Source organism: Bombina bombina, chromosome 1 (genome assembly GCF_027579735.1).
Source record: "Bombina bombina isolate aBomBom1 chromosome 1, aBomBom1.pri, whole genome shotgun sequence".
Classification (NCBI taxonomy): domain Eukaryota; kingdom Metazoa; phylum Chordata; class Amphibia; order Anura; family Bombinatoridae; genus Bombina; species Bombina bombina.
This window is the reverse complement of record NC_069499.1, coordinates 1,335,326,359-1,335,352,093: the sequence shown is the minus strand read 5'-3', so window position 1 is coordinate 1,335,352,093 and position 25,735 is coordinate 1,335,326,359. Positions and strand designations below refer to the sequence as shown.

Sequence of the window (25,735 nt, the reverse complement as noted above, 5' to 3'; positions counted from 1 at the left end):
AGCCGTTTAATCAAATAACAATTTTTAACCCCACTACAGTCCCAGCCACAGCTTTGCTGCGACTTCACCTGTCCTTAGGAGTTATACAATACCAAATTAAGCCTTCCAGGAACGTTTTCAATGATCACCAGACCCTCTCACATGCAGCTGCATGCACTGCATCCAAAAGAAACTGCGCAATTATGGCGCGAAAATGAGGCTCTGCCTACTATAGTGAAAGGCCCTTCCTGACTGGAAAGGTGTCTAAACAACTGCCTGGCGCCTAAAAACGTTCCCCCACAATAAAAGTTTTATAAATCACCTCAGATTTCATAAAAAACTTAAATAAAGCAATCGATTTAGCCCACAAGAGTGTCAACCAGTGTATAGCCCATAACAAGCCTTAATTCTGTTAAGAGTCTAAGAAAATGGCTTACCGATCCCCAAGAGGGAAAATGACAGTCTTCTAGCATTACACAGTCTTGTTAGAAAATGGACTAGTCATACCTTGAGCAGAAAAGTCTGCTAACTGTTCCCCCCAACTGAAGTTCTCTGGGCTCAACAGTCCTGCGTGGGACAGCAATTGATTTTAGTTACTGCTGCTAAAATCATACTCCTCTTTTAAACAGAACTCTTCATCCCTTTCTGTTTTAGAGTAAATAGTACAAAACGGCACTATTTTAAATTAACAAACTGTTGATAGCAGAATAAAAAACTACAACTAAACACCACATCCTCTTCACCATCTCCGTGGAGATGCTACTTGTTCAGAGCGGCAAAGAGAATGACTGGGGGGCGGAGCCTGAGGAGGGGCTATATGGGCAGCTTTTGCTGTGCTCTTTGCCATTTCCTGTTGGGGAAGAGAATATTTCCCACAAGTAATGGATGACGCCGTGGACCGGACACACCAATGTTGGAGAAACAGGTCTGGGCACCTAATAGTTCAGGCAAACTCTACCCTAGAACTAAACACCCCAACTGGCCAAAAAGCCAGACACAAGGGATATGTATGAATATCCAGAGAATCCGGATAGCGAGAAGAACTTGAAAGCCCCAACCAAAGGAAGGAACCACCCCTAGCTGAAGTCCAACGCTCCAAGGAGCAAGGCTAGAAGTCGTATGGAGATACCTCTCAGAGCCTCAGGATAACCAAGGGATACCTCAAGGTCAAAAAAATCCTACTAGCAGGACTAGTCTCCCTATCACCTCTGCACATGCAGAGGACACAAGGACGAGAAAGGCACTAAGCCTACCCAGTTCCGCAAAACCCAGAGCTAAACAAAGTCCCCGCAGGGAACAACCATCACCCAGAAACACAGATCCCTAAAGGGAGATCCAACTCACCCGGAGACAATAGAAGAAGACCCAAAGGTCTCTTATAACTCAGACAGTACATGTCAAAGAGTAAGAGCTGCATCTAGATACACTATAAACAGCTTACGCGTAAACCTGCAAGGTGTCAAGAGTTGCAATTTGTTTCAAACTGCAAACCTTCCGCATGCTAAACAGCTATCCTGTACAAGCTGTTGGATCAAGCCCAAAAGGACAAATACAGAGGCCAAAAAATGAAGGCCAAACCGCTCAACTGCAGTAAGGTGCGTTAAGCCCTCCAACCATCCCCCACATGGGGGGAGGAAAACTAAGTTCTGATTAAATCAGATGTCAGAGTGACGCAGTGGAAAAAACTCCTCTGCCGGGCCATCTATGACTGAAGGCTATAAGGACTGAAACAATCCTTCCCGCCTCACGGACCCACAGAACCCCTCGAATGCTTAGTTAAACATGAAAAACAATGATAACCTGAGCACTCTGCACTTCTACCTTACCAGCCAAGCAGAACAGCGCCACGTGTCTGAACAGAAGACCGAACAAACCCGACAGGACCAGCCTGCACCTAGGGTCCTAACCGGCAAGCTGCATAAATTCTCCCTCATAGGGGAAAAAAATAGAAAACAGACTTTTTTAATATAGGACTAACATGTCCAAAACAACTTCCGAAGAGGTAATCAAGTATCAATCCTAGAAGGTTCCCAAAGAAAACAAAAACAAATAAGACATCCCATCGGATATAAATAAAATGTAATGCAACCCGGAGGTTAACTCCCAAAAAGACACAGGCCTACCCTCAGGACCAGCCAAACGGAGCCCTATCTTTCAAAAACTGGGAGAGATCTCAAACAAATGACAATTAGGAGATTACTTCATCCCCACATGTCTAATGAGGTGCACCATTCAAATTAGCAGACTGAAAATCCCTGTATCTGGTAACAATATGGTCATTCAATAACTGAAAAACATGTTGTCTGAGCAATACGCAAAGGCGCACAATCCTTTAACGAAAGGCACAACACTCAGGGACAGTTACACCTGCGGGGAACTATAGAGGCCCTCCCCAATGCGGAAGGACAATAGGGCACAAGCACATTCTCAAATAAACGTTTGGACACTGCAGACGAACAATCGCCAACATTATGTGGAAGCGAAAACGTGCTGCAACCTCCAGGGGGAATCAGAAACTGGGTTACCCGCATGTGTAAAAGTATGAATTGGTAGGGAACTCGCCTCTCGGAGGACAGAACCCCCAGAGGCGGATGGTTTAGCAGTCCCTGGATTCCCCAAGCCCGAGGAACCAGGCCCTCTGAAATGGCATATGGAACAAAACTGGTTGACATGTGTCAACGAGGCCAATCCGGATTCGTCCCCGGACACAGAATCTGAAATCAAAATAGTCTCAGTATCAGAATCCTCCGTAACTGAATCTTAAATTAGCACAGTCTCAGCATCAGAATCCTCCATGACTGGATAGTGGATATATAAATATGGACTAAATAGTAAAAACAAAAACAAAAAAACAAACCTGACACCCCCAATGGCTGGGGCACTCACCACCTCCTATGACCAGACCCCTGCGGACTAGAAAATTTCCTACGCCACACGGTCGGGAATGTGGAAATGGAATACGGAACGGAACCATGCCCGAACACTAGATGAACCGTACAGTCCAAAAAAGCACGCCCAACCAAAAGGCTGCGTCACTTACAAAGGCCTTAATGTTGCAAACCACAAGCCCATAAACATCACACATAAGCAGGTTGAATCACATAACAAACATGATTATAAACCCCCCTGTTCAATAACCCCCTCAGGAGATATTAACCCTCGATTCCAAGATACTACAAGAGACTAACTGAGACCCTTATGATAAGTTAGACCCGCAAGGTGGTAGCCTTTTGGGAAACATTCAGATTACAGTACATTGATGAATAAAGTAAAATTAAACAATCTTACCGGAATCTACGCAGTGGAACAGCAACACGGCCTTTCAAGTGTGACGGATAGTAGCATCGCCTCAGCCATGGACTCGAGAGAAGAAAGCAGGAAGCGAAACGAAGTTAGACAACGCTGATAGCTTGAAGAGCTGTTAATCTGAGTCGGGATGGTTTCGCAGAAAGAAATTCCCTGCATCTCTGGACTCTAACTTTCATCCAAGCCCTTACTGAGAGACTGACAGGACTATTTAAAACTCCTGTCCCATGCCGAAGAGTACTACCCTCTATAAGAGACAAAAATTAAAAATTCTGACACTTCTCTGCCAACCTCCTGGGACGAAAGGCAAAGAATGACTGGGGGATGAGGGGAGTGGGAGGAGTATTTAAGCCTTTGGCTGGGTGTCTTTGCCTCCTCCTGGTGGCCAGGTTCTTATTTCCCAAAAGTAATGAATGCAGATGTGGACTCTTTCCATTTAAGAAGAAAAACCTGACTAGAAAATGTCACCTGAACATATCTATGTAAAAAAGCAAGATATTTTACCTCAAAATTTCCTACGGATTCACACCTCACTGTAAAAAGACTTTAAGCAGCCAATAAGAATGCAACTCACAGGACTTGCAAGAGATTGTACATCTGGCATGTGCAGGCACAGTCATGTTATTTTCCTATTCAGTTTAAAGGGACATGAAACCCAAAATATTTATTTCATGGTTTAGGTAGAACATACAATTTTAAACAGCTTTCCAGTTTACTTCTATTATCAAATATATATATATGCAGCCACCAATCAGCAGCTAGAACCTATGATCTTTGCTACTCCTGAGCTTTCCTAGATAAACCTTTCAGCAACGGATAACAAGAGAAGGAAGCAAATTAAATAATAGAAGTAAATTGGAAAGTTGTTTAAAATTGTATGCTCTGTCTAAATCATGAATGTCTAATTATGACTTTACTGTCCCTTTAAGTAAGTTTATAATGAAATCTCATTAGATCATAGTGAAATCTCATCAGATCACAGCAAAGCATAACATGACCTCAGCACTGCTGATGCTGATTGGCTATTGTTTTGTTTTTCCTAACTTGCAGCAGGACACCAGGTGAAGTATAAACTTTCACAGAGCACTTACTCTGGTGAGTTGAAGAAATTGTGACGTAAAATATATTCCATTTTTCATAGAGATGTTAAGGTTATATTTTCATGTCAGCTTTTTACAGTAATTTAGTATATGAGTATTATGTCCCTTTTAACTGTTTTTTCTTTGTTTATTGCTGTTCTGTGAAAAATAGAATTAAAAAAAAAATGGGGGGTGGGACTGTATGGGACCCACAATCTCCAATGTCTGTTTATGTATGGTTGAATTCATATTACACAAGCTACCCCATCAATTTCTGAAAACTAAGTAATGTTGAGAACACAACAATTAGGTAATACAATGAAAACAAAGGTCTTATTTTTCTACAGTAAATCCTCACATCTGTTATAGAAACAAATTCTACACAATCTGCTTACCTGGGTATTTTTTAGTACTTCCAGCAAAACATCTTTCTGTTTTGGTTTCTTTGTTAGGATGTACAAAAACCCTCCTCCACCAGCACCAGCTAAGCTCTGTCCATACACATATGGCTCTAGGGCATCCATTATCCTGCGTACTGCCGCTGGCTCGCACCCTGGAGCCATCCGCTTCTTCTGCTTCCAGTACTGGGTCAGACAGTGTCCTAGTTGAGGCAGGTCCCCTGAAAAGACAAACACACCACTTTATTGGTCCTACTGTCTGCACACACAGTTTTAAAAAAACATTCAAATTATTTATAAAGAAAGTTTGTTTTGTTTTTTTACAGCAAATCTCGGCACAAATAAATCTTGCAAAAATTGTTAACATTTCTATATACAAATAAGTGCTAAATGTGTATACAAGAGTAGATACAGCGCCTATATATCCATTTAAAATATGGGTGGTATATGGGAATATGAATGAGAACTAGAGCTAATTATTAGAAAAATAATAGCAATTAAAAGAATATTAAAAAAAAGATAGATTTTTAGAATCAATTATACTTGAAGAATGATGAATAGATTATGAAACAGTGTTCATATGAGTCTTTAGACAATATATAGTCCGTAGTAAATCTTCATAAGCAGTTGATATCAGTAAATAGATGGTATGTAATACCCTTACCAGATATTACCTCAATCTGATGAGGTAAGTATGCCGCACTGGGGGTATATACAGATGGTAGAATCTTCTCCTTGTATTTAGATGTGGTGCCTCTTGGGTTTTCGTAAGCCTCCTGGAGTATGCAGGGATATGTTTCTGGTTGTAGATAAATCCCTTGTACTTCCTTTGTGTTGGTAGTTAGCCTCTTGGAGTACCTTTTCTGTCTTGGTATACACTTTCTCCAGCGTAAAGATACTTGAAGAATGATGAATAGATTATGAAACAGTGTTCATATGAGTCTTTAGACAATATATAGTCCGTAGTAAATCTTCATAAGCAGTTGATATCAGTAAATAGATGGTATGTAATACCCTTACCAGATATTACCTCAATCTGATGAGGTAAGTATGCCGCACTGGGGGTATATACAGATGGTAGAATCTTCTCCTTGTATTTAGATGTGGTGCCTCTTGGGTTTTCGTAAGCCTCCTGGAGTATGCAGGGATATGTTTCTGGTTGTAGATAAATCCCTTGTACTTCCTTTGTGTTGGTAGTTAGCCTCTTGGAGTACCTTTTCTGTCTTGGTATACAATTGCAAGTCTTTTATCACTGGATCATTCAAGTATATTTCACTCCAGTACTTTTCTTCACCACAATGACACAAATCAACAACAAATAAGTGCTACATCACAAATCCCACTACATTATGGTACACTAAAGACAAACAAAGGGACATAACAGTAGAATTTTAAATGTACTCAGTTTCAGTCTTAAGTACTGCACAACCTGCTGATTTTGTTTTGGATTCTATATATGTTTAGTATATATAAACAATAAAATACTGCACTGCAAAAGATCTGTTTACAATATAAACATTTCAAAAACATGTAAAACTTATGTTTTAAGCAAAATTTGCAAATTTGCTAATTTACAGCAGTACAGGAATACACCTCCACTTTTTCTGCTGTGGCTAATTCGAGTACCGTCACTAATCTAGGCATGTAAAAGTGTCAAGCTCTGGAAATTATCTCTAGGAGGAATGTAAAAACATGATTTTTGTTGTGCTTGCATTTAAATCTCATTGTTTCTATGACAACACATAAAACAGGAGATGACTTGATCTTTTGATGGCATAGCTGTCTGAAGACAAAACACGGCCATCAAAATTTATGCTTACCTGATAAATTATTTTCTTTCCTGGCATGGAGAGTCCATGAATCTATTCTATCTACTAGTGGGAATTCAACTCCTGGCCACCAGGAGGAGGCAAAGCTGTAAGTATCACTCCCACTTCCCAAAAAACCCCAGTCATTCAGCTGAGGGAATACGGAAAGAGAAGAGACACAAAGGGTATAGAGGTGCCTGAAGTTAAGAAAAAGACAAAAACTCTGAAAATTTAAATATTAAAAATTTAAATAAGGGCGGGTTGTGGACTCTCCATGCCAGGAAAGAAAAGAATTTATCAGGTAAGCATACATTTTGTTTTCTTTCCAATGGCATGGAGAGTCCACAAATCCATTCTAATTACTAGTGTGAACCAATACCCAAGCTAGAGGACACAGAATGGAAGGGAGGGAGAACAAGACAGGCAGACCTGAAAAGATGGCACCACCGCTTGAAGAACTTTCCTCCCAAAAGAAGCCTCAGCTGAGGCAAAAACATCAAATTTGTAGAATTTGGAAAAAGTATGCAATGAGGACCAAGTGGCTGCCTTGCAGATTTGTTCCACAGAAGCCTCATTTTTAAAGGCCAAGGAAGAAGAGACAGCCCTAGTGAAATTAACTGTAATCCTCTGAGGAGGCTGTTGCTTATATTAACACTTCTCAACCAAAAGGAAAGAGTAGCCTTCTGGTCCATCTACCAGAAAATACCACAAAAAGGGCAGTAGATTGACGAAAATCTCTAGTAGCCTGTATATAGAACTTCAGAGCACACACAACATCCAGGTAATGCAACAACTGTTCCTTATGAGAAGAAGGATTACGGCAGAGTGAAAGAACGACAATTTCCTGATTGATATTATGGTCCGAAACCACCTCAGGAAGAAATCCCAATTTGGTACGAAGGACCGCCTTATCTGCATGAAAAATAAGGTAAGGGGGATCACATTGCAGAGCCGAAAGCTCAGAGACGCTACGAGCAGAAGAAATAGCGAGAAGAAACAAAGCTTTCAAAGACAATAACTTAATATCAACAGAGTGCATAGGCTCAAACGGATCCTGCTGCAGAACCCTAAGAACAAGATTAAGGCTCCACGGAGGAGCAACAGATTTAAATACAGGCCTAATTCTAACCAAGGCCTGAACAAAGGATTGAACATCCAGTAAGTCAGCCAGAAGTTTGTGTAAAAGAATCAAAAGGGCAGAGATCTTAGCCCTTCAGAGTACTGACTGACAGGCTTTACTCCAGGCCTTTCTGAAGAAAAGACAAAATGTGGGGAACCCTCACTTGAGTCCAAGTGAAACCCTTAGATTCACACCAGTAAAGGTATGTACACCACACCTTATGGTAAATCTTGCGAGTTACCGGCTTATAAACCTGAATCATGGTATCAATCACCCTTTCAGAAAAACCTTGTCTAGACAAGACTAGGCATTTAATCTCCAAGAAGTCAGCTTCAGAGAATCTAGGGTTGGATGTAGAAAAGGACCCTGAAGTAGAAGGTCCTTCCTCACAATTTCCATGGGGGAAAGGACAACATCTTCAACAGATCTGCAAACCAAATTCTGAAAGGCCAAGCTTGAGCAATTAGAATCATAGAGGCCTGCTCCTGTTTGATACAGGCTATCACCCGAGGGAGGAGGGCAAACAGAGGAAACGGGTAATAAAATAAACAGAGCTGCTTGCGGATCCCTTGATCTTTAAACATATCAAAGTTTGGTGTTTAGACGAGACGCCATCAGATCCAACTCTGGAACTCCCCACCTAAGAGTTATCATTGAGAATACTTCCAGATGAAAAGTCTGCCTGTTTAGATAATCTGCTTCCCAGTTGTCCACCCCTGGGATGTGGATGGCAGAAATGTGACAATTGTGAGACTCCGCCCATTGAAAGATGCGAGTCACCTCCTTCATAGCTAAGGAACTCTGTGTTCCTCCCTGGTGGTTAATATAGTTAAGGCCAAGCTATCAGTGCATTGAAGATTGCTCTTAACTCTAGGATATTCATTGGGAAGGCAGACTCCTCCTGAGTCCAAATTCCCTGAGCTCTTAAGGAACCCCAAACTGCACCCCAGCCCGAAAGACTGGCGTCCGTAGTCACAATCTCCCAAGACGGTCTCAGGAAGCATGTGCCCTGGGACAGATGGTCCTGAGAGAGCCACCAGGATAGGGAATCCCTCGTCTGAATGTCTAAGACTATCCTCTGAGAGAGGTCTGAGTGATCTCCGTTCCATTGTCTGAGCATGCATAACTGTAGAGGTCTCAGATGGAAACAAGCAAAATGAATAATGTCCATGGAAGCCACCATTAGACCAATTAATTCCATACACAGTGCCACTGATGGACGGACAGAGGACTGAAGAGAAAGACAGGCAGCAAGATGTTTGGATTTTCTGACCTCTGTTAAGAAAATCTTCATGGAGATCGAGTCTATGATCGTCCCCAAAAAACATACCCTGGTATTTGGTACAGAGGAACTCTTTTCCAGATTTACCTTCCACCCGTAAGAGCGGAGGATCCACAACAGAGAATCTGTATGGGATTTTGCTAAATAAAAAGATGGCGCCTAAACCAAAATATCGTCCAGGTACGGAGCCACCGCAATTCTTTGAGATCTGGCCACCGCCAGAAGAGCCCCTAGAACCTTCGTAAAGATTTGAGGGGCAGGAATTGAAAATGTTCCCTGTGGATAGGAACATGAAGATAAGCGTCCTTCAATTCGAGGGTAGTCATGAATTGACCTTCCTGAACTAAAGGGAGAAAAGAACGGATAGTCTCCATTTTGAAGGAAGGAACCTTGAGAAATTTGTTGAGACACTTGAGGTCTAAAATGGGTCGAAAATGTCCCTCTTTCTTGGGAACCACGAATAGGTTGAAATAGAATCCTTGACCCTGTTTCGCCCGAGGAACTGGGACAATCACTCCTAGAGAGACACAGTTTAAGAAAGCCTCTCTCTTTATCTGGTTTGCAGATAATCTTGACAGGAGAAATCTGCCTCTGGGAGGACAAGATTTGAATCCTATACTGTATCCCTGGGAGACTACTTCCACTGCCCAAGGATCTGGGACATAAAGAATCCAAGCCTGCTGAAAGAAGGAAAGATTGCCGCCCACTTGATTCATGGATCGGGGGCGGACCCTTCATGCTGATTTATTCTCAGAGGAAGGCTTCTTGGATTACTTACCCTTATTCCAAGACTGGTTAGACCTCCATGAGGTCTTGGCTTGCTCAGATTTGGAAGCAGAGGAGGATTTCTGTCCTTTGAAGTTGTGAAAGGAACGAAAATTAGAATTATGGCGACCCTTGGGTCTTCCCTTCTTGTCCTGTGGCAGAAAGGCTCTCTTTCCACCAGTAACCGTGGAAATGATTTCAGCCAGACCAGGACCAAATAAAGTCTTGCCCTTAAGGGCAGAGACAGAAGTTTAGACTTGAATGTCACGTCAGAAGACCAAGACTTTAGCCACAGGGCTCTGCGAGATAGAAAGGCAAAGCTAGAAATCTTTGCCCCCAAACAAACTACTTGCTTGCTGGCATCACAGATATTCTGGTAAGCGGAGAGGCCAAAAGGCTACGGCTACCTCTCTTTCCTTTTGGCTGAAAAGCATCATCCGTTTGGCCTATGAGACTGCTGGACAGCAGCCTCCTGAAAGAATTACTGCTCATTCTACTAGAGCTGTGGCTTCCACATGGGCTTTTAAAAATGAGGCTTCTGTTGAACAGATTTGTAAGGCGGCGACTTGGTCTTCGCTTCATACTCTTTCCAAATTTTACAAATTTGATGCTTTTGCTTCTTCGGGGGCTATTTTTGGGAGAAAGGTTCTACAAGCAGTGGTGCCTTCTGTTTAAGGTCCCTGTCTTGTCCCTCCCTTCATCCGTGTCCTAAAGCTTTGGTATTGGTATCCCACACGTAAGGATGAATCCGTGGACTCGATACATCTTACAAGAGAAAACATAATTTATGCTTACCTGATAAATGTATTTCTCTTGTGATGTATCGAGTCCACGGCCCGCCCTGTTTATTACGACAGGCATATATATTTTTATTTTTTAAACTTTCAGTCACCACTGCACCCTATGGTTTCTCCTTTTTCTTCCTAGCCTTCGGTCGAATGACTGGGGGGTGGAGCTAAGGGGGGAGCTATATAGACAGCTCTGCTGTGGGTGCTCTCTCTGCCACTTCCTGTAGGGAAGGAGAATATCCCACAAGTAAGGATGAATCCGTGGACTCGATACATCACAAGAGAAATAAATTTATCAGGTAAGCATAAATTATGTTTTTTAGAGAGTAACAATTTATTCACACGTGGAACAAAACTGCACAGGAGGAATAATCTGAGCCTACAGACATTTGTCAAAAAACATAGCTAAATTCTTAGCAGAGTCTATAACGGTTAAATATTGGTTCCCAGAAGCAATAATTTATAAGATCTATAAAGTTAACAAGGAATCCTTTAAAACACTCCTTAATTTAAATCAAAATGACAGATAGCAAATAAGTTCAAATAGCAGGCACCGCTATAGCCCCAGCCTTGCTGGGGAGACTCACCACTTCTGTGACCCAGAAAGACCAATGATGAATGAAGAGCCTCTGTAGACAGCCGCTCTTTAACAGAGGTCTAAAATCTGTGTAAACTGAAGTACTGTGTAGTACTGAATCCCTCTCACCTAGAAGGCAAAAGCACCTGTTGATCCAGCTGCAGGGCAGGAACAGCTTCTCAGGTATGACAGACTCAGCCGACTTCTGAGAGAGACCTGTAGAAAAAGAAAAGCAGAGTAACCAACCCTGGTTTTCTATATAGGGGTAGCATGAATGTTGGAAGGGAAGCAAGGACTACCTCACCGTCTTCCAACTGCTAAACAGCCACTATAACTCTTACTTAAGAGGATTACATGGACACAGCATAGCCCCAATCCTTGCTTGCAGGGGAACTACCCATAAAAGGATTAAATATCTTCAGACACCATCTTCGCACATCCTCCTGATGTACAAGGCAAAGAATGACTGGGGGTTTATGGGAAGTGGGAGTGATACTTACAGCTTTGCTGGGGTGTTCTTTGCCTCCTCCTGGTGGCCATTAGTTTAATTCTTACTAGTAATTAGAATGGATTTGTGGACTCTCCATGCCATTGAAAAGAAAATAGCATAAAGTGAAACAATAGACCTTATGAAGGTATGTAAAGAGAACCATGCATTACACAACTGTTCAAGCAAGACATCATGGCAGGTTACCCACTGATATGCAACCATATAAGTATGATGTGCAGCAACACAAAATAAAGGCTCCTTCCCTGCTGCTGGTATACCAGGACATTGGCTGATTGAAACAAAATGGAAAGTGTCTTGGGGTCCTGGAGACCCAACAACTCCAGTGCAAGACAAATAAAGCATTGGTCAAAACAAAAGAAAACCCAAACAATTTCCAGCTTCAAAATAGTAGGTGAAACAACTTTTGGTAAGAAATTAGAGAATTTGTGGAAAGGCTTCTGTTTTTGCTTTTTTAGTGAAAAACAGATAAGGGGGTTTGGAGAATAAGATACTAGCCTTAACAAGATACAATAGATAGGGTTACAGCTTGTAGAATTATTGAAATCCCAAGTAGAAATCCAAGCCCAGGAAAAGGCATAGCTGGTCCAGAGCTTAAAGAAATGAGTGGACATCTAGAAAAGCAATGCAAAACTGAAAGCTCCAAGATAAAACAGAAAATATGAACTAATAGAAAGCTCTTGGAAACATCCTTGCCCCAATGGCAATGGTTTAGCTGCATAAGAAGCCAGAGGACATGAAGCTGTGATGGAAAAGCAGAGATTACCCTCTCTGGAAAAGAGGATTTATGCTTTTGAACATAAACTGCAAATTCAAGTACTGAACCAACTGCAGGAGAAAAAAAAGGCAATGAGTTAATCACCTCAATGTTCTACAATGTCTAGTAAGCAAGGGAGTAACTATGGTCTACCCACCATTTAGTCTGTGGGAAAGAAGAAATAGTTTAATGAGTAGTAAGCACTAAAATAAAACTGAAAGACCAGATGGTGGTGGTGGTAGTAGTATGGGGTAACATGAGAGAATAAATTTATCCCCTGGAGAAAAGTGTATTTTCAGCCCTCAGTGTATAAAAATGAGCTCAAGCAGGAAGCACAAGATAAGGCATTTTTTCTTAAAAAATTATATTATGCGGAGTCGAACAAAGCAGGTACCCTCTTAGCAAGGTTGCTTCGCACAAAACGAAATAATTCATATATATACACCATATAGGACCATATAGCTTACTTAAATGAGGTAGACCTCCCCACAATACCATCAGAAATCGCAAAAGAATTAGAGAACCCTATCACACAACAGGAAGCACTGTCCGCAATTAACAGCCTACCGCTCCACAAGAGTCCTGGGCCGGATGGTTTTTCCAATGCCTATTATAAGCAGTTTAAACAGATACTGGCCCCAAATCTCACCGACCTATTCACTGCAGTGGATGGCGGTGCTGTATGGCCTAAGCATATATTAGAAGCACATATAACGATTATACCGAAACCTGGAAAAGACAACACTATGGTAGAAAATTATAGGCCTATATCGTTACTCAACTCAGATATTAAGATTTATACGAAGATACTAGCTAAATGAATAAATGCTATACTACCTAAGCTTATACATGTAGATCAATCGGGTTTTGTCCCTGGCAGGGAAGCTAGGGACAATACTATAAGGACACTACACCTTATTGAACACGTAAATAGGACTAAGGAACCTACAATTCTTATTTCAACAGATGCTGAGAAGGCATTTGATCGCTTAGATTGGAGGTTCCTCAGAGCTTGCTTAGTAAGATTTGGTTTTGGCGATAAGATGATAGACAGAATTTTTAGTGTTTATAATAACCCTACAGCGAGAGTGAAGGCTAATGGTTCTTTGTCAGATAGTTTTCAGATACACAACGGGACGAGGCAGGGATGCCCATTGTCCCCTCTCTTGTTTGCACTGTCCATGGAGGGTTTAGCAGCACATATCCGTGAAAATGAAAAAATCCATGGTCATAAGATAGGCCCTAATGATATAAAACTTACATTATACACGGATGATGTATTAATTTCTATGACATCACCAACTACGTCGCTCCCCCATTTGCTAGCTGAATTTGCAAAATTCGGTGGGCTTTCAAATTTTACTATAAACCCGCAAAAATCCGAAATTCTTAATATTAATATGCAGAATGCACAATTTATGCAGTTGAAAAACAAATGTCCATATAAATTACAACTCCTCCAGATTAGATATTTAGGCATAGAGCTGACATCTTCCACGACCCAACTGTACCAAAGAAATTATATACCCTTACTGAATAGGTTGAAAGCAGAACTAAGAACGTGGTGGGATAAACCTCTGACGTGGTGGGGTAGGATACAGGCTGTTAAAATGACCATATTGCCACAGATATTATACATCTTGCAAACAGTTTCCATACATTTTCCTAGATCATTCCTAACTAACATCCAATCTGAACTTAACTTATTTATATGGGGGAAAATTAAGCCTTGAATAAACAGAACAATTATGTATAGACCGTTGGGACACGGAGGCATGGGGGTTCCTAATATAGAGAGGTACTATAATGCGGTAACACTCCAACATGTTTTGGATTGGCATGGTAAGATAGGTAACAATTTTTTGCAGCATAAATATAAGTCAATATTATTGCGAGATGTTAATCCCAATTTTATTTGAACTATGTAAGTATATTTAGCAGATAGAAGTATATTTGTTTTTGCAGCACAAATATAAGCTCATATTATTGCGAGATGTTTATCCCAATCTTATTAGAAGCTATGTAAGTATATTTGGCAGACAGAATCATATACAAATATGCCAAAGAGTGGACTTAAGTGGTTGGATGTGCACCAATATATTTTTTGTTGTTTTTTAAGATAGGTAACAAAGCATGGACAACCATAGATTCTCATCTTTTGAAATCTCCGTCCCTGGGTGCACTATGTTGGATTTCTCCAGGCACTAGATCGCCCCTAGTTAGGGTCTCAGAGTTGTATACACACATTTTTAACAATTGTGATTCTTTGAGGGACTCCCAAATGGGTATCTTCTTTAGAGTTTCTCCCTTATCACCAATTTCGTACAACGCAGAATTTTTTGGGGGTCTGGAACTCCTCAACAACACCCGTGGTGAATTGGGGTATACCATACCATTCATAAAAATGACTGTTAACGGTGCACTAAAGCAAAGGCAAGATTTAGAGCAAGTAGCTGGGGGAAGTTACTCATCTTGGCTGAAATATGCTCAGCTAAAACACCTGATCCATAATTCTAAACACAAAATGGACCTGTTGAGACCCAACGAGGTTTGAGAGGTTATGCTTATTAGAAGTTCTCCCTACGGGAACATTATCTATCGCTGGATGTCTACTGGAGGAAACATTAGTTAACACTCTCCCATTATACACCACGGAATTGGGGGTTTCCCTCACCATTCAGGATTGGGAAAATATATTCTTTAATACTCGTAAGTCCTCGGCATCACCAAAAACCCTAGAACTCAATCATAAGATACTGACCCGCTGGTACTTAACCCCAGAGCGCTTGAGATACATATACCCCAACGCTGATGATAGATGTTGGAGGGGATGCGGGAAGAAAGGCACTATGTCACATATATGGTGGCAGTGTGAGAAACTACGACCATTTTGGTCACAAATGGAGACTGACTTCAAGGCTATTATAGATACGACCTTCGTATTGAACCCTCTGACAGCTTTATTAAACTTTAGACCACAGAGACTGTGTAAAATAAGATGGAATCTCCTGATAATAGGACTAAATAGCGCCAGGAATCTGATAGCGAGAAAATGGAGATCTCCTGCCCCTCCTTCCAGAACGGAGTGGATTCAGAATACTACAACACTCATATCCCAAGAGGAGTATGTACACTTTAGAAAGAGAACCCTCACTAGCTTCTACGACATTGAGTTTTACTGGGAATCTTTTACAGGTGCTCAGGGTAATGTGTAAAATATCGGTTGTCTGAAACCCATGCTTCTTCTCAGGACTATCACATTGACACGCACTTCATGGGGAGTTTATCTCCCCTTCCCTCTGTACTTAACCTCTCTCCTACTCACCTTCTCTTCTCTTTCCTTCACTTTTCTTTTTTCTCCCCTCTTTTCCCCTTTTTCTTTCTACTATTCTGTGAGTTCTATTAAGGCGTTATACAAAAGGTATGATTGTAATTATTTATGCACCCGTAGGGTCTTCGTTATGTTATTTATTTTCTTTTTTGATTATTAAGATGAGAAGACTCGCAGCAGATGCTGTGTCCTATTATATATAACTGAAGGAGACACATGGACTAATCTATGGACAGTTTTGTTTTTTGTTTTCTTTAAGTTTTTCTTTAAGTTTTTTCACATATACAAGTCGATGTAATACAACAAAAACTGTACGGAACCTGACTACTATGTACATTCTATCATTTTCATTTCTTGTGTATGTATGCCGTACTTGATATCCTTAATAAAAATTATGTTAAAAAAAAATGAGCTCAAGCAATATATGTGCTAACACTTGCAAACATTTGGGATTGTGGAAACGTTCACTGACACTGAAGCTCCTTGAAGTTGTGATAAATTGTATATGCAGGAACTTTCATTTGTAGAGGTGCAGACACACCAACTGCCAGGCTAACAAAGCATGGTATGAGCTCTCTGGTGTCAGAACCTTCCTGGGATAGCCTCACGACAGTAGGATAGGTGGCCTGTACCCTTGCAAAGAAAAATACGTGTCCTGAAATAATGCAGATCAAGATAAGTATCCTATTTTGCTTAAAGGGACATAAAACAAGTTGGGATAGAGACAAAATATAATAATATGTACTTTAATTAGTTAACCTGCAAAATTTATACTGCAGTAGTGCCTCACCATTAACCCTTTCTTTTTAGTTTCTGAATTGTAAAGCTCTAACTCCCCCCACACATTTCCTTCTATGGCTTTATATACGGTATATCTATTGTTGCTTTGGTAGAATGCAAAAATGAATAGGGATTATCTGCTGGAGCATGCCTAGAAGCTATGAACTCAGTTGAAATACAATGCCTGTGTCTAAACACTGATAAGGTGGGTGGAGTTGGCTTCTCCATGCAGCTTAGCTATATAATTCATTTTGCTTATTTTTTTTTATGCTTACTATTTTTAATTTATTAGCCCTTTTAGGATATGCACAGATCTCAAACTGTTTTATGGCACTTTAAACAGTAATTCTTAAGAGTTTAAACAGCTTCAAGTCATAAACTAAATAATTATAAATGATGGAAACAAGATGGAGATGAGTCACCTATCCATGCATTATTTAAGTGGATACTAAGGTAATAACCCATAGGTGCAGCCAGAACAGAATGAGATATAAATATAAATGTTCTAATTTGAAAAATCATAACATCTGTTTTTCTTTTTCAAAATGAGCGAGTACACAAAATGTCAAATCATGGGGTTACAAGCTCTTTGACAAAATGATGATGAAAATGCATTAAGTACCATAAAGATGTGACTGGCATTCTTACCTGTGCAGAAGGCTTTGGCACACTGCTCTGCATTGCTCACCAAAGCGTCTGCATTCTGTACAATATCCGGAAGTCGGGCGTACCAATTCCGCAGAACATCCTAGGTAAACAAGTGCAGAATTATGATCATAAGTATTTATGTGCATGATATTTTTATCCCTACTCATGTGATTAATTACCTACATGTAGAAACTCCATTACATTATGTTCATATAATGGGCCCAATATATATACACATATATATATATATATATATATATATATATATACATACACACACACACCGATACATATTCATATAGATATATATATTTTACAAAAAAATAATAATCAGGTTAGCATGCGAGCAATAATAGTTTTTTTCAGCAGCGTGCTCCATTAAAGTCTATGGACTAAAGTCCTGAAGTTAGCGCACGGGTGCTTCCACTCACAAGAAAAGCATTTTCTTTGAACTTGTAATGCGCTTGCTAACCTGCATGCTTTAAAAACATAAATTATGCTTACCTGATAATTTCCTTTCCCTCTGTATGAGGAGAGTCAATGGCTTCATTCCTTACTTGTGGGAATACAGAACCTGGCCACCAGGAGGAGGCAAAGACACCCCAGCCAAAGGCTTAAATACCTCCTCCACTCCCCCCATCCCCAGTCATTCTGCAGAGGGAACAAGAAACAGTAGGAGAAATATCAGGGTATAAATGGTGCCAGAAGAACAAAAAAATTTGGTCCGCCCAACGGAGAAAACGTGCGGGGGCCGTGGACTCTCCTCATACAGATGGAAAGGAAATGATCAGGTAAGCATAATTTATGTTTTCCATCTTAATATGAGAAGAGTCCATGGCTTCATTCCTTACTTGTGGGAAACATATACCCAAGCTCTAGAGGACACTGAATGAAAACGGGAGGGTAAAAGAGAGGCAGACCCTATTCTGAGGGCACCACAGCCTGCAAAACCTCTCTCCCAAAAGCTGCTTCAGCCGAAGGAAAAACGTCAAATTTGTAAAACTTCGAAAAAGTATGTAAGGAGGACCAGGTAGTCCCCCTACAAATCTGCTCCATAGAGGCCTCATTCTTGAAGGCCCAAGATAAAGCCACAGCTCTAGTTGAATGAGCCGTAATCCTCTGGAGGAGGCTTATGTCTCGCTGTTTCATATGCAAAGCAAATAATGCTCCTCAACCAAAAAGATAGGGAAGTGGAAGAAGCCTTCTGCCCTCTACGCTTCCCAGAATAGACAACAAACAATGCAGAAGTCTGTCTAAAATCCTTTGTGCCCTGAATATAGAATTTCAAAGCCCGAACCACATCCAGATTATGAAGTAATCGTTCCTTCGAAGGAGGAGGATTAGGACACAAGGAAGGAACCATAATCTCCTGATTGATGTTGCGATCAGACACAACCTTAGGGAGAAAACCCAACCCAGTGCGAAGAACAGCCTTATCAGCATGAAAAACTAGGTAAGGAGGCTCACATTGCAAGGCCGCCATCTCAGAGACTCGATGTGCCGAAGCAATAGAAAGAAAAGAATCCTGGACACCTTGACCTGATGCCAGGGGAATCCACACTCTTCACACCAGAATAAGTAGGTCGTCCACACCTTATGATAGATGCGATGGGTGACCGGCTTTCTAGCTTGAATGAGAGTATCAATCACTCTCTCTGAAAAACCTCTCTTGGCTAGGACTAAGCGTTCAATCTCCACGCAGTCAGCTTTAGAGAATCTAGATTCTGATGAACAAAAAGGACCCTGTTCCAGCAGATCTCTGCGACAAGGTAACCTCCATGGAGAAGATGAAGACATCCCTACCAGGTCCGCGAACCACATCCTTCGATGGAGCATTCAGAATAGCCGAAGCTCGCTCCTGCTTGATGAGGGCCACTAGGCGAGGGAGAAGTGGTAACAGATGAAAGATGTAAACTAGGTTGAACCTCCAAGGCACTGCTAATGCATCTATCAGCTCTGTCTGAGGATCCCTGGACCGCGACCCATATCTGGGTAGCTTGGTATTGAGTCTGGACACCATGACATCTATCTCCGGCGTCCCCCATCTGCAGCAAATCTCCGCAAACACCTTGGGATGGAGAGACCATTCCCCCGGATGAAACGATTGTCTGCTGAGAAAATCTGCTTCCGAGTTGTCCACGCCCGGAATGTGGATCGCTGACAGCGAACAGAATCCAAGATACTTCCCTCATTGCTAGGGAGCTTCTCGTTCCCCCTGATGGTTGATGTAAGCAACCAAGGTTATGTTGACTGATTGGAATCCGATAAACTGGGACGAACCCATAAGAGGCCAAGCCTTCAGAGCATTAAAGATCGCTCAAAGTTCCAAAATGTTGATCGGGAGGAGAGATTCCTCTCAAGTCCACAGGCCCTGTGCCTTCCTGGCACCCCAAACAGCTCCCCATCCTGATAGACTTGCGTCCGTAGTCACAATCTCCCAGGATGGTCTCAAGAAGGATGTCCCTTGGGACAGGTGATCTGGACAGAGCCACAAAGAGAGCGATTCTCTTGACCGGTTGTACAGAGAAATCTGTTAAGACAGATCCAAGTGGTCGCCGTTCCACTGCCTCAGCATGCACAGCTGAAGAGGTCTGAGATGGAATCTAGCGAATGGGATGATATGTAAGCTGGACACCATGCGTCCAATTACCTCCATACACCGGGCCACAAAAGGCCTTAAGGAGGTCTGGGGAGCAAGACCATTGGAAGTAATCTTGCAACGTCTCTGATCTGCAAGAAATATCCTCATGGATATGGAATCTATTATCGTACCCAGGAATTCTACCCTGGTACTGGGAACCAGAGAACTCTTTTCTAAGTTTATCTTCCATCCATTAGATCGAACAAGAATAGCTCTTGAATGGTCCTCTGCCAGCTGACAGGACGGAGCCTGAACCAGGATGTCGTCCAAGTATGGCGCTACTGCAATACCTCTGGATCTCGCCACCGTGAGCAGAGCCCCCAGAACCTTCGTAAATAATCTTGGTGCAGTAGCTAGACCAAATGGAAGAGCAACAAACTAGAAGTGCTGGTCCAGAAACGCAAATCTTAAGAACTTGAAGTGATCCTTGTGTAATGGCACATGAAGGTAAGCATCCTTCAAGTCTATTGTAGTCATGAACTGTTCCTCTTGAACTAAGGGCAGAATGGACCTTATTGTCTCCATTTTGAACGATGGGAGTGGCAGGAACTTGTTTAAGCACTTTAGGTCCAAAATCGGGCGAACCGTACCCTCCTTCTTTGGGACCACAAAAAGGTTTGAGTAGTACCCTAGGCCTCTCTCTGCTAGAGGTACCGGCACAATTACTCCCAGGGAGGAGAGGTCCCTCACACACCCTAGAAAAGATTCTCGTTTTTCTGGTCTTGAAGACAGGTTTGATAAGAGGAATCTGCCCCTGGGTGGATGAGTTTTGAAACCTATCCTGTAACCCTGAGCGATGACCTCCAGAACCCAAGGGGTCTTGCATGTCCCCCAGCCAAGCCTCCACAAAGAGAGATAGTCTGCCCCCAACACGATCCAGCGAAGGTTGGGGGGCCGCCCCTTCATGCCGATTTTGTTTCGGCAGGCTTCTTGTTCTGCTTGGTTTTATTCCAAAATTGAGACGGTTTCCAAGTTCCCGTGGACTGCTCAGGCTTCACGGAGGGCTGCTGGCATTGGGATTTATCCGAACGAAAGGGACGAAAATTAGGACCCTGTCCTTTAGGTTTATTCTTCTTATCCTGTGGGAGAAAGGCACCTTTGCCCCCAGTAACAGTGGATATGATTAAATCCAGGCCAGGACTGAAAAGAATCTTCCCATTAAATGGAAGGGAAAGTAGTCTAGATTTTGAAGTCATGTCCACAGACCAAGACTTCAGCCAGAGTGCCCTACGGGCTAAAACAGAAAAATCTGATGTCTTGGCATTCAGGCGAATGATTTGCATATTTGCATCACAGATAAAAGAATTAGCTACCCTCAAGGCCTTAATTCTTTCCTGGATGTCCTCAAGGGGAGTTTCCGCCTCTATCATCTCCGATAGAAAGTCGCACCAATATGTAGCGGCTCCAGCCACCTTAGCAACTGCCGCTGCAGGTTGAAACAAATACCCTGTGTGCTGAAACATCTTCCTTAACAGAGTTTCTAGCTTCTTATCCACGGGCTCCTTAAACAACGAACTATCGTCAAGCGGGATAGTAGTGCGCTTAGCGAGCGTGGAGATAGCTCCATCCACCTTAGGGACGGAACTCCACAACTCCAATTGCGAGACCGGAACCGGGAACAATTTCTAAAAAAAAGAAGGGGAAAAAGAAGACCCAAGTCTCTCCCATTCATTCTTAATAATATTTGCCATCTTTACGGGAACTGGGAAAGTCTGTGGCATCACCCTGTCCTCAGAAAATGTATCAAGTTTAGGAATAGAAGGTTCCTCTGGTAATTTAGGTTCTGGAACCTCTAAAGTTGCCAACACTTCCTTTAACAAAAAGCGTAAATGCTCGATCCTAAATCTAAAGTCTGGTTCCTCCACAGCCGAAAGGTTTAGAGGCAGCAGATTCCGACCCAGAAAGAGCATCCTCTGAAGTATCAGAGGCGTCATCAGCGGATAATCTAGTATCAGATAAATCCAACAAATTAGTAGATGACCTCTGGGAAAGATAGCAATATTTAACCTTTTGCTTGCGCTTAGCAGGGCGAGGTAAAGCACTGAAAGCCGCAGACACTGCCGTTTGTAGCTGTTCAGTAAAGTCTGGCGGTAAAATGGCCCCTCCCGAAGGAGGATTAGTAGTGCAATGGGAAGCTGCATGTGTAATAGGAGATGACTGCAGGGAACGCACCTCACAGAACGGAGACCCCTCAGAGGTGGATGGCTCAGTGGTACTAAACATCTTGGGTTTCTTAGATATAAATACTTTATCAAGGCATGTTGAACATAATTGAGCAGGCGGATATACCGTAGCCTCCTCACAATAAAAACAGGTATTAGATTTAGGTAAAGAGGTAGTACCCTCTAACGTATCAGAGTCCTCCATAGCTTGCACTTTCAAGATAGACAATAGACAAAGATAAATGGCACCTTTATACCCCCAATGGCTAGGGCACTCACCACCTCCTATGACCCAGGCCCCACAGGGAAACTGCTTTGTCTCCTGTAAACCGCACGGTCAGGATAGAGGAAATCAATGAGACCACACCCGGTCACGTGGTGTGCCATGCAGGACTGCCCCTGCTCCTGGAATAAGCGCGTCAAACCTAACATGCCTGAAAGTTCCAACATCTGCCAGAGCCTCATCTCACACATGTTGCAGCATAAAACAAAATAAAGCAAATTATGTGTAAATCCCCTTCTGGTGATATTAACCTTTGATTCCATATAGATAAAAGGAGTCACACTGTGACCCTGTCTTCTTACGTTATCATATGAGTATAAAATGAAACGATCTTACCGGAATCACCACCGTGGAACAGACACACAGCCTCTTGTAGCATCGCACTTGATATGGACTTGAGTGATAGAAGCAGGCAGTGAAACTCGTCAACACTGATTGCTTAGGAGCTGTTAATACGAGTCTGGATGGTTTTGCAGAAAGACTCTCCCTGCATCTCCAGACCCTAACATTCGTCAATGCTCTCACTGAGAGGCTGACAAGTCTACTTAAAACTCCAGTCCCATACCGAAGAGTACTTACCCTTCTTAAGAGACTACTCCGAATCTTCCGACACTTCTCTGCCATCCTCCTGTGACGAAAGGCAAAGAATGACTGGGGGATGAAGGGAGTGGGGGAGGTATTTAAGCCTTTGGCTGGGGTGTCTTTGCCTCCTCCTGGTGGCCAGGTTCTGTATTCCTACAAGTAAGGAATGAAGCTGTGGACTCTCCTCATATTAAGATGTAAAGTTTACTTCCAGCGGTGTTCGAGCCAAGCTTTAAATAGTGCGCCACTTGTAATCTGGGTTATTGTTGGCATATAAAGAAATGATGGGGACACATCAATATCAGCCAAATAATTAAATTACATCTTGACACATCTGTGATAACGGTCCAGGAAGATTGTATGTTTCCAAAGATACAGAGCCCTTACTCATTCAGCATCAAACTCTAATTTACTGTACCCTTGTATAGAATTGAGGAATATGTTAATCTCATACAGCTACTTTTGAGGATTTAAGTGGAGTAGCGCAGCATAGTGGATACATAGCATCTGATACATATATTTTTAAAGGGACACTGAACCCAATTTTTTTTCTTTCATGATTCAGATAGAACAGGCAATTTTAAGCAACTTTCTAGTTTACTCCCATTATCAATTTTTCTTCATTCTCTTGCTATCTTTATTTAAAAAGCAGGAATGTGATGCATAGGAACCGGCCCATTTTTGGTTGAGAACCTGGGTTATGTTTGCTTATTGGTGGGTACATGTAAGCCTCCAATAAGCAAGCGCTATCCATGGTGCTGAATCTAATATGGGCTGGCTGCTAAGATTTACATTCCTGCTTTTAAAATAAAGAAGTAAAAGAACGAAGAAAAATTGATAATAGGAGTAATTTAGAAAGTTTCTTAAAATGTCATGCTCTATCTGAATACTGTAGATAGAAAATTGCCCTACAAAAGGCCCTTTTAAAGCCCATTGGTAGTTTATTATAGATTAGGGTTTTTTATTTTGGGGTGTTTTTTGTTTGTTTGTTTTTTTTAAACAGGGGTAATTAGAATACAAATCATTTTTATTATTTTTGATAATTTCGTTTGTTATTTTTTGTAATGGTAGTTTTTTTTTTTTTTTATATAATTTTAGTGTTTATTATTTTTGTAATTGTAGTTTTAATTTTTTTGTAATGTTAGTTTTTTTTATTTTTAGTAATGTTAGTTTTTTTTAGTTTAAGCTTAGGTTTTATTTTTATTTCACAGGTAAGTTTGTATTTATTTATTTTTAATTTTTTGTATTTTTTATAGAGGTTTGAAATAAGGCGTACAGTCTTCTCAAAACCAAAGTGAGTAGTAGTTACAATACAATGTCAAACAATAGTATACAGTATATATAGTATGCCATACAATCTTTAAACCTTACAATGAACTCAAGGGGCCACTTTTGGACCACATATAAAGCATAAAGAAGGCAGAAGGTTCCTTGTGATATAGGAGACCACTCATGGATCTCACCTAATTTTTATAGTAGAATATTTGAACAGATAAGATAAATATGGTAGTTAAAGAGGACAATGTACTCAGAGTTGTTAGAAGAGCCATCATAGTATAGTTAGGATATATATGGGGTTACAGACTAGTAGGGGACATGGTGAAACAAAACAGAATTTATGCTTACCTGATAAATTACTTTCTCTTACAGTGTATTCAGTCCACGGATTCATCCTTACTTGTGGGATATTCTCAATCCCTACAGGAAGTGGCAAAGAGAGCACACAGCAAAGCTGTCCATATAGCTCCCCTCAGGCTCCGCCCCCCCAGTCATTCGACCGACGGTTAGGAGAAAAAGGAGAACCATGGGGTGCAGTGGTGACTGTAGTTATTATAAATTAAATTTGAACCTGACTTAAATGTCAGGGCGGGCCGTGGACTGAATACACTGTAAGAGAAAGTAATTTATCAGGTAAGCATAAATTCTGTTTTCTCTTACTTGGTGTATTCAGTCCACGGATTCATCCTTACTTGTGGGATACCAATACCAAAGCAATAGGACACGGATGAAGGGAGGGAACAAGTCAGGTAACCTAAACAGAAGGCACCACTGCTTGCAAAACCTTTCTCCCAAAAATAGCCTCCGAAGAAGCAAAAGTATTGAATTTGTAAAATTTGGCAAATGTATGCAGTGAGACCAAGTCGCTGCCTTACAAATCTGTTCAACAGAAGCCTCATTCTTGAAAGCCCATGTGGAAGCCACAGCTCTAGTGGAATGAGCTGTAATTCGTTCAGGAGGCTGCTGTCCCGCAGTCTCATAAGCCAAACGGATGATGCTTTTCAGCCAAAAGGAAAGAGAGGTAGCAGACGCTTTCTGACCTCTCCTCTTACCAGAATAGACAACAAACAAGGATGATGTTTGTCTGAAATCTTTAGTTGCTTTTAAATAGAATTTTAAAGCACGAACCACATCAAGATTGTGTAAAAGTCGGTCCTTCTTAGAAACTGGATTAGGACACAGAGAAGGAACAATGATTTCCTGGTTAATATTCTTATTAGAAACCACTTTTGGAAGGAAACCAGGTTTGTTGCGCAAAACAACCTTATCTGCATGGAACACCAGATAGGGTGAATTACACTGCAAAGCAGACAATTCAGAAACTCTTCGAGCAGAAGAAATGGCTACTAAAAACAAAACTTTCCAAGATAAAAACTTAATATCTATGGAATGCAAAGGTTCAAACGGAACCCCTTGAAGAACTGAAATAACTAAATTTAGACTCCATAGAGGAGCCACAGGCTTGTAAACAGGCTTGATTCTGACTAGGGCCTGTGCAAACACCTGAACGTCTGGTACAGCAGCCAGACGCTTATGTAAAAGAATAGACAGAGCAGATATCTGTCCCTTTAAGGAACTTGTTGACAGACCCTTCTCCAATCCTTCTTGGAGAAAAGACCATATCCTTGGAATCCTAATCTTACTCCACGAGTAACCCTTGGAT

General features: G+C 41.5%; 1 protein-coding gene across 1 annotated transcript in view; it reads right to left on the bottom strand.

Annotated features, from left to right (window-relative positions):
- FCSK (fucose kinase) overlaps positions 1-25,735 on the bottom strand; it is a 234,822-nt gene that overhangs the window by 19,163 nt on the left and 189,924 nt on the right. The window contains exons 22-23 of the mRNA XM_053702250.1: positions 17,127-17,226; positions 4,760-4,983 (exon numbers count right to left, since the gene is read on the bottom strand). Of these exons, the coding sequence (XP_053558225.1) occupies positions 4,760-4,983; positions 17,127-17,226 (324 nt within the window). The remainder of the gene's footprint in view (positions 1-4,759; positions 4,984-17,126; positions 17,227-25,735) is intronic.